The 12,030-nt window shown below is 56.5% G+C and overlaps 1 protein-coding gene across 6 annotated transcripts in view; it reads right to left on the reverse strand.

Annotated features, from left to right (window-relative positions):
• Positions 1-12,030, reverse strand: part of MAD1L1 (mitotic arrest deficient 1 like 1) — a 310,570-nt gene that overhangs the window by 59,400 nt on the left and 239,140 nt on the right. For all 6 annotated transcript variants that reach the window (XM_082714045.1, XM_082714046.1, XM_082714047.1 and 3 more), the window contains one exon: positions 9,663-9,870. In XM_082714045.1, coding sequence (XP_082570171.1) covers positions 9,663-9,870 — 208 coding nt within the window. The remainder of the gene's footprint in view (positions 1-9,662; positions 9,871-12,030) is intronic.

Below are 12,030 nucleotides of genomic sequence, written 5' to 3' on the forward strand. Positions count from 1 at the left end.
GTCCCCGCCCCCGCCCTGGACGAGGCACTGGAGCCTGGGCTGGATGCCGCGAGCGCTGGGCACAGGCAGACTTGAGAGAGGCAGGAAAAATCCCTCCTCTTCCTCATCTCATCCCCTTCTCCTCCGGGTCCTTGGCAACCCCACAGAGGTCCAGGTGCTGTGCCGCTGGGTGGACGCCTAGCCCTTCGAGAGCCATGACCTCAGCACAGTGGGGTGAATCCCAGCTGCAGAAGTACACAGCAGAGCAGGGAGGGAACCGGAGAATGTGGGACGAGGGGAGAGGGGACTCCGAGGGGTGTGCCTGGCACCCACACGGGCCATGGAGACTGTGATGTGGCCCAAAACTGAATGGTTGTGGAGGCACAGTTGTCCACAGGCACGGGGACTGCCCTCTCAGTCCACCTACACAGCCCGCCTGCTGAAACCGACCGACCGAGATGAACATTCTCCACAGAGCTGCAGAAACACCCAGAATCTCGCAACATGGCTTTCAAAAATTACAGAACACATCCAAAATTAAGCAGCACATGGAGAACCAACAAAACACTAACCTGCTAGGAAACACATAGCCAACAGGTGCCGACCCAGGATGACGGAGATGGCAGAACCGCCAAGCAAGATTCCACAGATGCCCCACAAGGACTTTGCAACGCTGTCTGCTCAGAAACAGCATTTAGCACTGGAGCCAGCTGTGGAAAGCATGTCTGTGTACAGGTCCCCTGTCCCCAGAAGCTGCCACTTGCCTTTTTTTTAACTTACAACACCATTATGTGCAATCTGAGTTTCCAATGCTCTGTGCCTCTTATGCTGAGGGCAGGTTATCCAAGAGACTGGAGAGGGCTTGTCAGAAGCCGTGGAGGCCGGAGGGAGAGAAGCAGTGTCAATTTCCATAATGCTCACAGTACCCCTCACCTACAATTAGCAGGGGCGTCCTTCAGAAGTGAGGGCAAAACGGGGTCACCACGTGGAGGGAACCCCAGGATCCTAGTCCCAGCATACATTCTCTGAAAGAAACACCCAGGGAGTCAATAGCAGAAGGGGAACTTGGAATTTCAGGAATGAAGACAAAGCAACAGGAATTCTAAATGTCTAGGTAAAAATCCTGAGCCATTGTGTGTGTTTGTGTGTGTGTGTCCAAAGAGATACAATGAATTTAAAAAACCCTAAGATATATAAAAATGAGATACTAAAAAATGTTCAAATGATATGGAAATCAGTAGAAATGGGAAAACAGGAATAAAACACAGAGGGCAAGTAAAACTAATCATAAATGGCAGGCCTAACTCCAAACGTATTAAAACATTACATTAAATATAAACGATCTACACACACTGATTAACAGACAGACTATATCTTCCTGTCATGTGCACACAGAACATTTACTAAGATCGCTCAGTACTGGCCATCGGACAAATCCTGAATTAAAAAACAAATTATACAAAGTGTGCTCCCTAAATGTAATGGAATTAAACCAGAAATCAATAACAGAAAGCCACTTGGAAAATCCCCAGACATTTTGAAATTAAAAACACACTTCTAAATAATTTATGAATCACAGAAGACACTTTAAAGAAAACCTGAAAAATTTCTGAACAAAAATGCAACTACAATGTACTAAAATTTGTGGATGCAGCTAAAGCAGTACTCAGATGGAAATTTATAGCATTAAATGCTTATTTTAGAAAACAAAACAAGATCTCAAATGAGCAATCTCACTTTCCAGCTTAAGAAACCAAACAAAGAGGGATGCCTGGGTAGCTTAGTCGGTTAAGCTGCTGCCTTTGGCTCAGATCATGATCCCAGGGTCCTAGGATCAAGTCCCGCATCGGGCTCCTTGCTTGCCAGGGAGCCTGCTTCTCTCTCTGCCTCTGCCTGCCATTCTGCTTGCTTGTGCATGCGCGCTCTCTCTCTCTGACAAATGAATAAATAAAGTCTTTAAAGAAAGAAAAATGAACCAAAAAAAGAGCAAGAGGAAGCTGAGTAAGCAGACCAAGGAAGTAATAAGGAAATGAGCAGAAGTCAGTAAAATTGAAAACAGAGGAACAATACTGAAAAACCAATAAAACCGAAAGCTAGGTCTTTGAAAGACTGATCAAATGGATAAATTTCCATCAAAGTTGACAAAGGAAGTAACAAAAGCAAAGACACAAATTACCAAAAAACCCCACAAACTACCACAATTCACCTAAGAATGACCACATAAGCTGATCATCCTGTGGTCATAGTCCACGTGTGCCGCCATCACAGAACACGGCAGACCGGGTGGCTTATCAACACAAGCTTGTATTCCTCACGGTTCTGGAGGCTGAGGAGTCTGAGATGAAGATGCTGACAGATTTGGGGTCTGCTGAGGGTCCAGTTACCGGCTCACAGACAGCGTTTTCTCACTGTGTCCTCACGTGGTGGGAGGAGCAAGGGAGTACTGAGGGCAGAAGTCCCATTTGTGGGGGCCCCATCCTTATGCCCTCATCATCCCCCAAGATCTCATCTTCTAACACCATTGCATTGGGGATGAGGGGCTCAACATACAAACTGTGTGTGTTGGGAGTGGGGTACAACTGTTCAGTCCCTGGCTCCTGTAAGTATTAAAAACCTTCGGTGACCCAAAGCTACGGGTCCAGATGGAGTCCAGCAGGTGTGTACAAAATAGCTAAAGAGGAAGTAATGCCAATCTGACACCAACTTCTCTAGGAAACAGAAGAGGAAGAAACATTTTCGGACTCATTTCATTCATTGTGCTGATAAATCAGACAAGGACAGGAGGAGGCAACTATAGACCAATATGAACAACGACACCAAAATTATTGACGAAATATTAGCAAGTTGAATTCAGCACCATAAAATGGAAGAATATGCCACAACCAAGAGGAATTTATTGTAGGAATACAAGGCTGGCCCAAACTTGAAAAATTTCACAAGTAGTCCTCTACACTGACAGCCTAAAGAAGAAAGAACGCACGACCTTACCCACAGATGGAGACCCAAAATTCAGCATCCTACCTGACAGACATGCTCCACAGTCTTGGGGGGCTCCCTCAGCCTGACGGAGGGCACCGACACACGGCCTGCAGCTCCCAGCACCGGTGGCTGGGAGGGATGGAAGGCCCCCCCAGGAGGTGAGGAACACGGCTGGCACACCCGCATTCCGCACCACTCAGCAGAGCACTGGGCTGCGGGCCAGGCAGGGGACGCGGGTGCCCAGGCGTTATGGGAAAATATGGAACAGTCCATCTTCACAAATGGCACGACTACAACGAATAAAACCAACATAATCCAAACAAGACCCTCCCCAAATTGGTATGTGGTTCTGTGAGGTCCAAGGACACAAGACCAATCACACTCCTACACACAAAGCAAGATCAGCTGGAAAGAGTAAGCACACACCCAAACACACACACACACACACACACAGATTTAATTCCAAGAATTTCAAACAACAACCAGGAAACACTTCAGGACGTTTCTAACAGAGCACGGGAACGCTGAGGAAGGAAACACAGGGAAGCCTGTGTTGTGTCCTTCCACCGCAGGGGTACGGCTCTGCCCAGACTGATGTGCAGACCTAACGGAATGCCCGTGAACGTGTCAGCAGGATTTCCTGCAGACACAGAGGAGCTGGATCTCATGTTCATGCGAAAAGGCAGTAGGACGAGAACGGGCAAGGTGCTCGTGAAGAGGGGGCACGAGTCCGAGGACTTGTGTTACGGATGGAGGGTCCAGCTATGGCTGCCAGGCAGGCTGGCAGTGACGCGACAGACATGTAGGTCAGGGGCACAGGACCTCGGAGCAAGGGTAATTCACTGGAGACTGAAGAGGCTTTTCCATGGTTGACGCCGGAACAACTGGACGTTCAGCAAACTCCTCAAAACTCATCCCGATGTAAACCTCACATTGCACGCAAAACTCAACTCTATGCAGATCACCGAGTCAGCTGTAAGACTAAAAAACTCTTTATATAAAGTAAGAAAAAAGTGTCTTGACCTTGAGTCAGGCGGGGCTCTCAGATGAGACTCCCGTAAAAGGAACATTAGTTATCTGAGCACAAATGAAAAATGTCTGCTCTGAGAAGGATGCTGCGAGAAAATGAAATTCCCTGAACTCCGTATAAAGAACCAATAAAGGGGAAGCTAGAGCAGAGACCTGCCCCAGAGGACACAGGGCCGGCCCAAGGTGCTGCCGGGGCTCATCCTCGGACAGCGGGGAGCGCCAGCTAGGACGGGACATGCTGCATCACCACACACACATGCACGCTCGTGAGAACTACCCTGACAGCACCAGCGTCCGCGGGGACACATGGCCATGGGCCACGTATGGACATTGAAGGAAAAGGGCCAGTTTTCTGGAAGCCAACCACGGGCTGACCCAGCCATCCCCACCAAGAATGTGCCCTGAGAAAATGGGCTAATGCTCCCACAAGCACCTGTGTGGTGGTTTCCTGTGCCTGGTACTCTAATATCGGTGTGTTTGGGTGCGTCTGCACCCGTTCTGGAAGCTCAGGTCGATGTCTGCTCTGTTTTAAAGCCCCTGTGGTGCTTTTCAGACTCATCCCAGGTGTGTGCCACTCAGGCACCAGCCAGAGGCCTAGTAACCCAGGCCACCCACCCTTCCCTCCTGCTCCTAGGCCTGGGGAGGGAGGACTGTTCTGCAGGGTGGGTGGGTCAGTAGACGCCCAGACCGGGACCCTCCTGCAGCTCACAGGGTCTGTCCCTGGGACAAATGGGAGCACTCATTTGGGGCAGGGGCGCGGGTGGCTGCAGGGACCCTGCATTGCTCCCTGGATTCCCTAGGCACGTCGGTCTTCCTTCCCCCAGCAGATGCGGCATTCCTTGTTGGCGGCACACAGGGACGGCTCTAACTGGGGCCCCACACAGGGCTGGGCACAGGGGACCCCTGCCTGGAATAGCAGCCCTTCTCTCCTCCTACTCAGCCCACGAAGCTCAGCTGAAGCCACCTACCCTGGCCTGGGAAGTTGCCCAGCCGCCAAAGTCTGCCCCTCTTTTGGCCCTCTACACCCAGGGCCCGCTCCGAGGCCCCTGACTCCCGTGGCTCTTCCCCCATTCTGTCCTTAGGGCAGGGACAGGTCCTGCTGCCACCTGTGGGCCCAGAAGGCAGCCAGCAGCCAGTGCTGCTGGTAACAGGAGCGTGTGCCTTGGGGCCATGGCAAGCCTTCCCCATCTCCTCCGTGGCGGCGCCCTCCCCTCCCCTCCATGTGAGCCAGTGGAAGCTGGAGGTGGCTGCCTCACCTGAGGGCACGAGGGTGGCAGAAACTCAGAAGGCCTGTGCCTTGTGGAGCCACCCCATCATGCTGGGCACCTAGACGTCCCCTCTTCGGCTCATGATCCATGGCCCACCCGTGGCCCACCCACGGAGGCCGCTGCAAAGCCCACAGAGAGGATGGCACGGTGAAGGGAGAAGCAAGCTGCTCTCTATGCCCCAGTCCGCCTCCCCCGGGGAGGAGCTCCAGAGCCCACCACCCTTCCCAACTCAGGGACACCCTGGGATCAGCTGCACCCACACAGCCAGGCTGTGACAAACCTCATCACCTTCACTGTGTTGCTATCAAAACCCGGTTATTTTAATATTAATGCATTACCTAATTAAGCTGCAATTAATAATCTCCCTGGCCGAGCCCGGGTACTGCAGGGGGCCCTGTGGGGAGCCAAGAGCCAGCTGGGGGAGGCTGAGCATTTTGGTTCCTGTTGACCCAGGGGGCTGGGTCCTTGCTAGCGGTCATTGAGCAATTCCTCTGTCAAAGATCCACAAGAACCTCAGACCAGCTCTCCCCCGAACCCTGAGAGCGCAGTCAGCGAGGGTGGGTGGCTGTGCTCGTCCCCCCCGGCCCGGCTAGCCCAATGGGCCATTCCCCTCCTGTTCAGCCACGCTGCTCTCCTCAGGAGGCCAGCCTCCCGCCGTTGGTCCAGCTGTCTGCCATGTGCACCTGCACCATCTGAGGGCCCTGGGCACCCGCAATGAACTCGGGGTCTGTTCCACAAGGCCAGCTCAGAGCAGACGGCAGCCTGTCTGACCCTTTACGTCATCTGTCAGGGAACCACTCGAGCTTCTATAAGGTCCGTCGGTCGGTGCTATCCCTGAGGTGCCCAAGAGCGGGGGCCCCTGTATGGGTTTCCTGCCTCATCTCTGGCCTTCCGCCAATGCCCAGACTGGGGCAAGCCTGACTGCTCCCAGTGGCACTGGTCGGCATAGCGGAAGGCCTGGGCGAGGGGTACTGCCGCTCAGAGGTGTGGTAGGGCAGGTGGCCTGTGAGATCCGGGGTAGAGAGCAGCAGCGTGGGGGACATCTGTTGGTGGCTGGAAGGCCCCTGGAGCCCCACTGTCTAAGGCGCATCTCTGGGGTACTCAGGTACACTGGCCAGGGACTTCAAGTGCTGAGACTTCAAGTCACTGCCCAGCAGCCTGGCCCCGCGTGGCTGGGGCTGCGTGCCCCGCAGATGACCTGGGAGCCTCAGGGTGGGCATGCTGGCGGAGCACCCGGAGCCTCACAGGCAGAAACAAGTACCCCACTGCGTCATCTGCGCGCTTGCCAGCCGGTCAATAGTGGCCCAGTCGCCCGCCCACAGGCTCCAGTGCTAACCACGAGGCGCCTGGCTATTCTACCGTGATCCCTTGAGGCTGGGTCCTACAACCACACTCACCGGGTGGCCTCTGCCACAAACATGACACAAATGCCTGGCACGAGGCCATGGGAGACCCAGCAGAGGTTCTCAGAGCTCCTGCTCTCACCAAGCCCACAGGAGCAGCGGTGCCACCACGCCCATGCGCCCTGCACCTCCCCCACAGCGGCAGCTCACCCGGTGCCCCGAGGGGGCCCCATCCCTAAACGGGTTGTGGCCTCGGTCTCTACGGACCAGCGCCAGGGGCTCAGTGAAACTGACATGCACCGGCCTTCACAAGCTTGACCTGCACGCATGCCTGAAATTCTAGGCTTCGGTTTGATGCCAACTCTGTTGCACAGGTAGGTCACAGAGAGTCTTCGAGAGTCCAGTGGCGGGATGGGGGGTATGTCCCATTCCCCTGGGGCATTGGCTGTATCCACTGATTGGTAACTTCGGTACTAGGTCCTCCCCTGGTGGACCCATGACAGTGTTGGCGCTCCTGTGTCAGACAGTGAGGCCATGCTTACCACCGTCAGACCTCTCCCTGGACTCCCTGCCCTGAGTCGCTGGTGTCAGGTCCCCACACTGTCCTGACCGCAGCCACGTGAGCAAGGCTGGACAGGAGAACAGGACTCTCTCTCCTCCCGACACCTTCTGCTGCCCCTGCAGCTGCGGACTGTCCTGTTTCTCCAGCAGCTCCATTTTCTGGGTACTCGACTTGGCAAACCCCTACTGGGTGTCGACGTTGGAGCACCCTGACCGTTTGGTACGCATGATGAGCTGGGAGTCCAGCACTCAGGCGAGGAAAACTCTAGTCTGCACCATTTCTCAAGACACTGGACACCTTCCATTCTACAAGGTACCAAAACTTTCTGACCAGTTTCAACCTGCTCTGGCTGTTCCTGGGGCAGCTGTCCCGGGTCTTCCCCATCTCTCCACAGCTGGCGCTCTAGCCTTCTGTATCCACATCTTGCTCCCTGGCTCTTGCCCTCGTTTCAAAGGTGTGCAACCTCCACAGGCCTCATGAGAGAGGGAACCTCGAGCTAGCGTTTTCTAGACACTGAACGTCAGAAACAGAAGCAAACTCCTCCCTCGTGGGGCTGAGCATGGGGCTGGCTGTGAGCTACCATCTGGTCCCTCGGGCACACAGAGTTTGGCCCCTAGTGGCTTTCTTGCTCCTCAAGCCACAGTTCAGAAAGGAGCAGCCTGTTTCTCCCTCTCTGGGAGGTGACAGGTGCCCTTGTCCCTTTGTTGAGAAGCCTCACTATGACAAGTCCCAGCATGGGGAGCCTCCCTCTGGCCAGCGGCGAGTCCCCTGGGCCCCCGCCCTCTCCTGGAGCCACCAGAGGAGCTGCAGACATCCCATGTCCCTTGTTCCTTTATCTGACCTTCTGCTCTCCTGTGCACATACACTCCCCCAATTTTCTAAGTCTCCTGTTTAGCTTTTCACTTCAGTTTTGGTATCTTTAACTTCCAAAAGTTCACGTGTTTCCTCTTTGAAAAAAGTAAAGCAACACATCCTTCCTCTCTGAAGACGGAGGCTTTGTCTTTTCACCTGTGCTGTTCTCTCCCTCCTGGGACTCTGCTCACAGCGAGGGGACAGGCCTGGCAGGGTGCCCCATGTCAGCTGCCACAAAAGGAGCCCTTCCAGAGGGTGTTGTTGTGGTGGGTGAAGAGAAGGGGGCGGATTCGGGCAGGGGTCCCGGCACCCACACGCACCAGCTCTGAGCTTACTTCGCTCTTTCCATCCAGGGACCCTCTGCACACCACAGATGTGTCTGGCCCAGCAGGCCTGACACAGAGCCCAACATCCTCGGTCCCTAATGAGTTCTGGGGGAGGTCCTGCCAGCATGGGGCCTGCTGTTTGGGATTCTGGCTCTAAGAGAATAACCTTGGTTTCCTGTTTCCTCTTTTCATTGTTGCTGGGGGCAAGGCCACTGCCTACAGCAGGGTGCTGAGTGGAAGGCCTGGGGACCAATGCCTGTCCTTGTGCCCTCTGGCAAGTGCCCTTAACCCTCTGCCCCCGGGGCCACCTGCCACCACCACCTCCAGCCTCGGGGGCTCTGGGGCACCACTTGGACCCCTCTTAGCTCCACCCCCTTCAGCCACCCGCCCACCAGCGTCCTCGAGTCTTCTCTGTGGGTTTGTACTTTCCTTGAAAATGAAATACAAAACCCCCAAACCCCTCACGGTTAGGCTGACAGCAGGTCGGGCCAATGGCAATGGCAAACGGGGCAGAGAGGGGGCTGCAGCCAAGACCCCCGAGCAAGAAAACACGTGCAGAACAAGTCCTGGGTAGGGCTGGTAGAGTTGAGGGGGACAAGACGGTGGCCAGAGCCCTGTGCCTCCATGGGACAGAGGATCTGCCCAAGGAGGTCGGGAGGGGCTTCCGCAGGAGGAGCAGTGCCGGAGCGCAGCTGGGAAACATCAAGGGAATTAGGGGCCTCACCCTAGCTCACTGACGGCTCAGTGTCCCCGTCAGAGCTGTGGCGGGATAGGCTGGGCAGCCCGCGGAGAGGCTGGCTTCTGCACTCGGCCCTCACCCTGGACAGGGACCCAGGCAAGTCAGGCTCCCAGATATGCCCCCTTGGCTGGTGGGTCCCTTTGCTCTGCACTGGCCGGGAGGCTCAGCACGGGACTCAGTGGGAACAGGAGAGTTACTTGCCCACATGGGCAGTGACGAACCGTGGGCTCAGGGACTGTCGCCCTGGTGTGCAGAGCTGCAGAGTGCGGGTGAGGCCGTGCTCATGTGCCCCGCTCCTGGGCCCTGCACCAGGGCTCTGGACTCCACGAAAGGTACTTAGATCCATGAAAGATGGTCCCCGTTTCCACAGAGCATTGGATCGACTCGTGATTAATGGGACACAGATACACCGAAAAATGGCACGAATCCGTGTGAGGGGCTGGGAAGAGTTCAGCCACTTGTTCCCCCACGGCTGCCAGAATCTCTTCCCGCCGTGACCTGCGGCCCCTGAGGGGCTCATTCCCAGGTCCTCCCGCAGCCCCCTGCGCACAGGATGGCCCACGGACGCAGTGGGGAGGGACCTACCTGTTAGTTCCTTGGATGAAGGCAGACTTGCGGCAGCCTCCAGGTCAGCGGGGACAGGGCCGCCTCGCTCCAGGGCGCGCACGAGCTCCCGCAGCTGCTCACACTCCTCCTGCAGCCGGGCCTGGTCCTCGCGGAGCCGCTGCTTGGCCGCGCTGGCCGGGTTCATGCTCATGTGCAGCACTTTGGTCCTGCTCTGGTCGTAGCCACCCTGCAGGACCACGGGGTGGGTCAGCATGGCCTGGATGGACAGCTTTGGGGATGGACACTGGGGGGCTCGGGCAAGGATGGCCACCCCTTTCCTGGGCCTCCACACCTGACTGATGAGGCCGTGGTGCTGTGGCCTGCCTCAGGGAGCGGCAACGGGTAGCTGGGGGAGGAAAGGCAGAGAGACCTGGAGACAGCCCTTCGGAATATCGCAGGTACTCGGGCTGCCCGGGTGCCTGCCCATCTCCTCACACAGCACCTGGAAAAGCGCACAGGCAGGGCATCACGGGAGTCTGTGCACTCCAACACGCCACTGGCAAACATTCACACCCAGGGGCCTGGCTCCCACACACCCCGCTGTCTCGAGGTCCACAGATGCAAAAAACAACACAAACCTGAGAGAAAGATTGAGACGAGAGCTAAGTGCCCATGCGGCTGTGCCACACATCCCTGTCACTAACAACACCAGGGCAGTCATCAGCTTACCAGTTTGGACGCGGCCCTTGCTCAGCTGGGAGTCTACACACACGTGCCGGTACAGCCGCCTGTCTGCTCTACACTGGTGTGCGTTCCCGCCCATGTCCACCTGTGCACCCCACCGCGACAGGGCCCAGCCCAGCTCCCTCCCCCGCCGCTGCCCTAGCAGCCCATCCCCCACGGGGCTACCGGGTCCAGCATCCGCGGGCCGCGCGTGAGAAGTGCCGCTCTGGACACAGGCCCTTGTGCCTCTGGGTTCAGCCTCTCCACTTCCCAGGCACCAAGGTTGGCCTCTGTCCCACCTCAGGGCGCTGTTCCGAGCACAGGAAGGTTGCCCTCACATTCGGGAATCTAGCTTGGGTGCTGGCCTCACGGATGACGTCACAGTGACGCACATGTCCATGCTCAGCGTGCAGTCAGATCAGTCAGTGTTGACAAACGCACAGTCACGTGTCCCGTCCCACGCTCACTGCCCCCACGGTTCTGGCTTCTCCAGAACGTGGCTAGCAGAGCCTTTTCCAACAGGCTTCCTTCACTTAGCACCGTGCGTGGAAGGCTGCACCCCTCCCTTGCTGGCTTGCTGGCTCCTTTCTCTTTGGTGGTCTGCAGCATTCCTTCATGCGGACGCACCTGTGTACGGGTCTGCTCACTTCTGAGGGGCGCCCTCGTCGCTTCCAGTTTGGGCAGTAATGGAGAAAGCCAACATGAGCAGTCCCGGGCAACTTCTAGGACAGAGGTGTGCGAGTAACTGGGTCCAGCCTTCTGTAGCTTCACCCACCGCCTCCGCTGGGGCCCCTGCGCCCCCTGTGCCCCAGGACCACCCTCGCTCAGCCAACAGACCCCCTCGGTCCCCCTCTGCTGCTCCCACCTGCCTGGCAGCTCCTGTTCTGGTTAGCAGACACCGCCCCACTCCAGCCACTGCGGACCCGCCCCCTGCCCAGTCCCGGAAACCAGCATGAGTGTGGCCCTGTGACTGGGCGAGGCCATTTCCCTGAGGTTTTATTCCCAGTAGCCAGGAGAGGCTGGGAAAGATGCCTCCTCCCTCCTGAGGCTGCAGTTGGGAGAAACAAGGCCTCACTATCTGCCACACGTCCCGCCTCTTCCCTCCTGGCCTGGAAGGGGCCGGTCCACCCCAGGGAAACAAGGTCAGCAACACAGACATGGGGAGCGAGTGAGTCCTGGCCTCCGTGTGGAGCTCAGTAAGCATGGGGGGAATGACTGGAAATCTCAGACCCAACCCAGGGCCCGGATGAACCCCGCAGCCTACGGCCAGTGAACATGCCTACGGGGCCACCTGGCAGACGCCACGACACATGACAGTCTCAGCAGTGACGACCAAGAGCCACCAATGCACGGACAGACGGAGCCCGGGGGAAGGATCATCTCCCCAGTAAATGGTCTGGGGGCAAGGGGATGCCCCAATCACCCTGACCATACAGCACACATGAACCCCGACTCCTGAGGGAGGGCAAACTGGGAAACACAAGGTAAAACAGAACCACGTTAGGAAAAAACACAAGAGGACATCGTGACCTTGGAGCAGACAGAGGCTTCTCTGAAACAGGAAAGGTGCTGGCCACACGTGAACACAAGCACACTTGACTCAGAGCGAGAAGGCGACGGCAGAGGCGGACGCTTGAAATACAACACCTGACACAGGACTCATGCCCAGAATCCCTGGAGGACT

Source organism: Mustela nivalis, assembly GCF_964662115.1.
Source record: "Mustela nivalis genome assembly, chromosome: 19".
NCBI lineage: Eukaryota > Metazoa > Chordata > Mammalia > Carnivora > Mustelidae > Mustela > Mustela nivalis.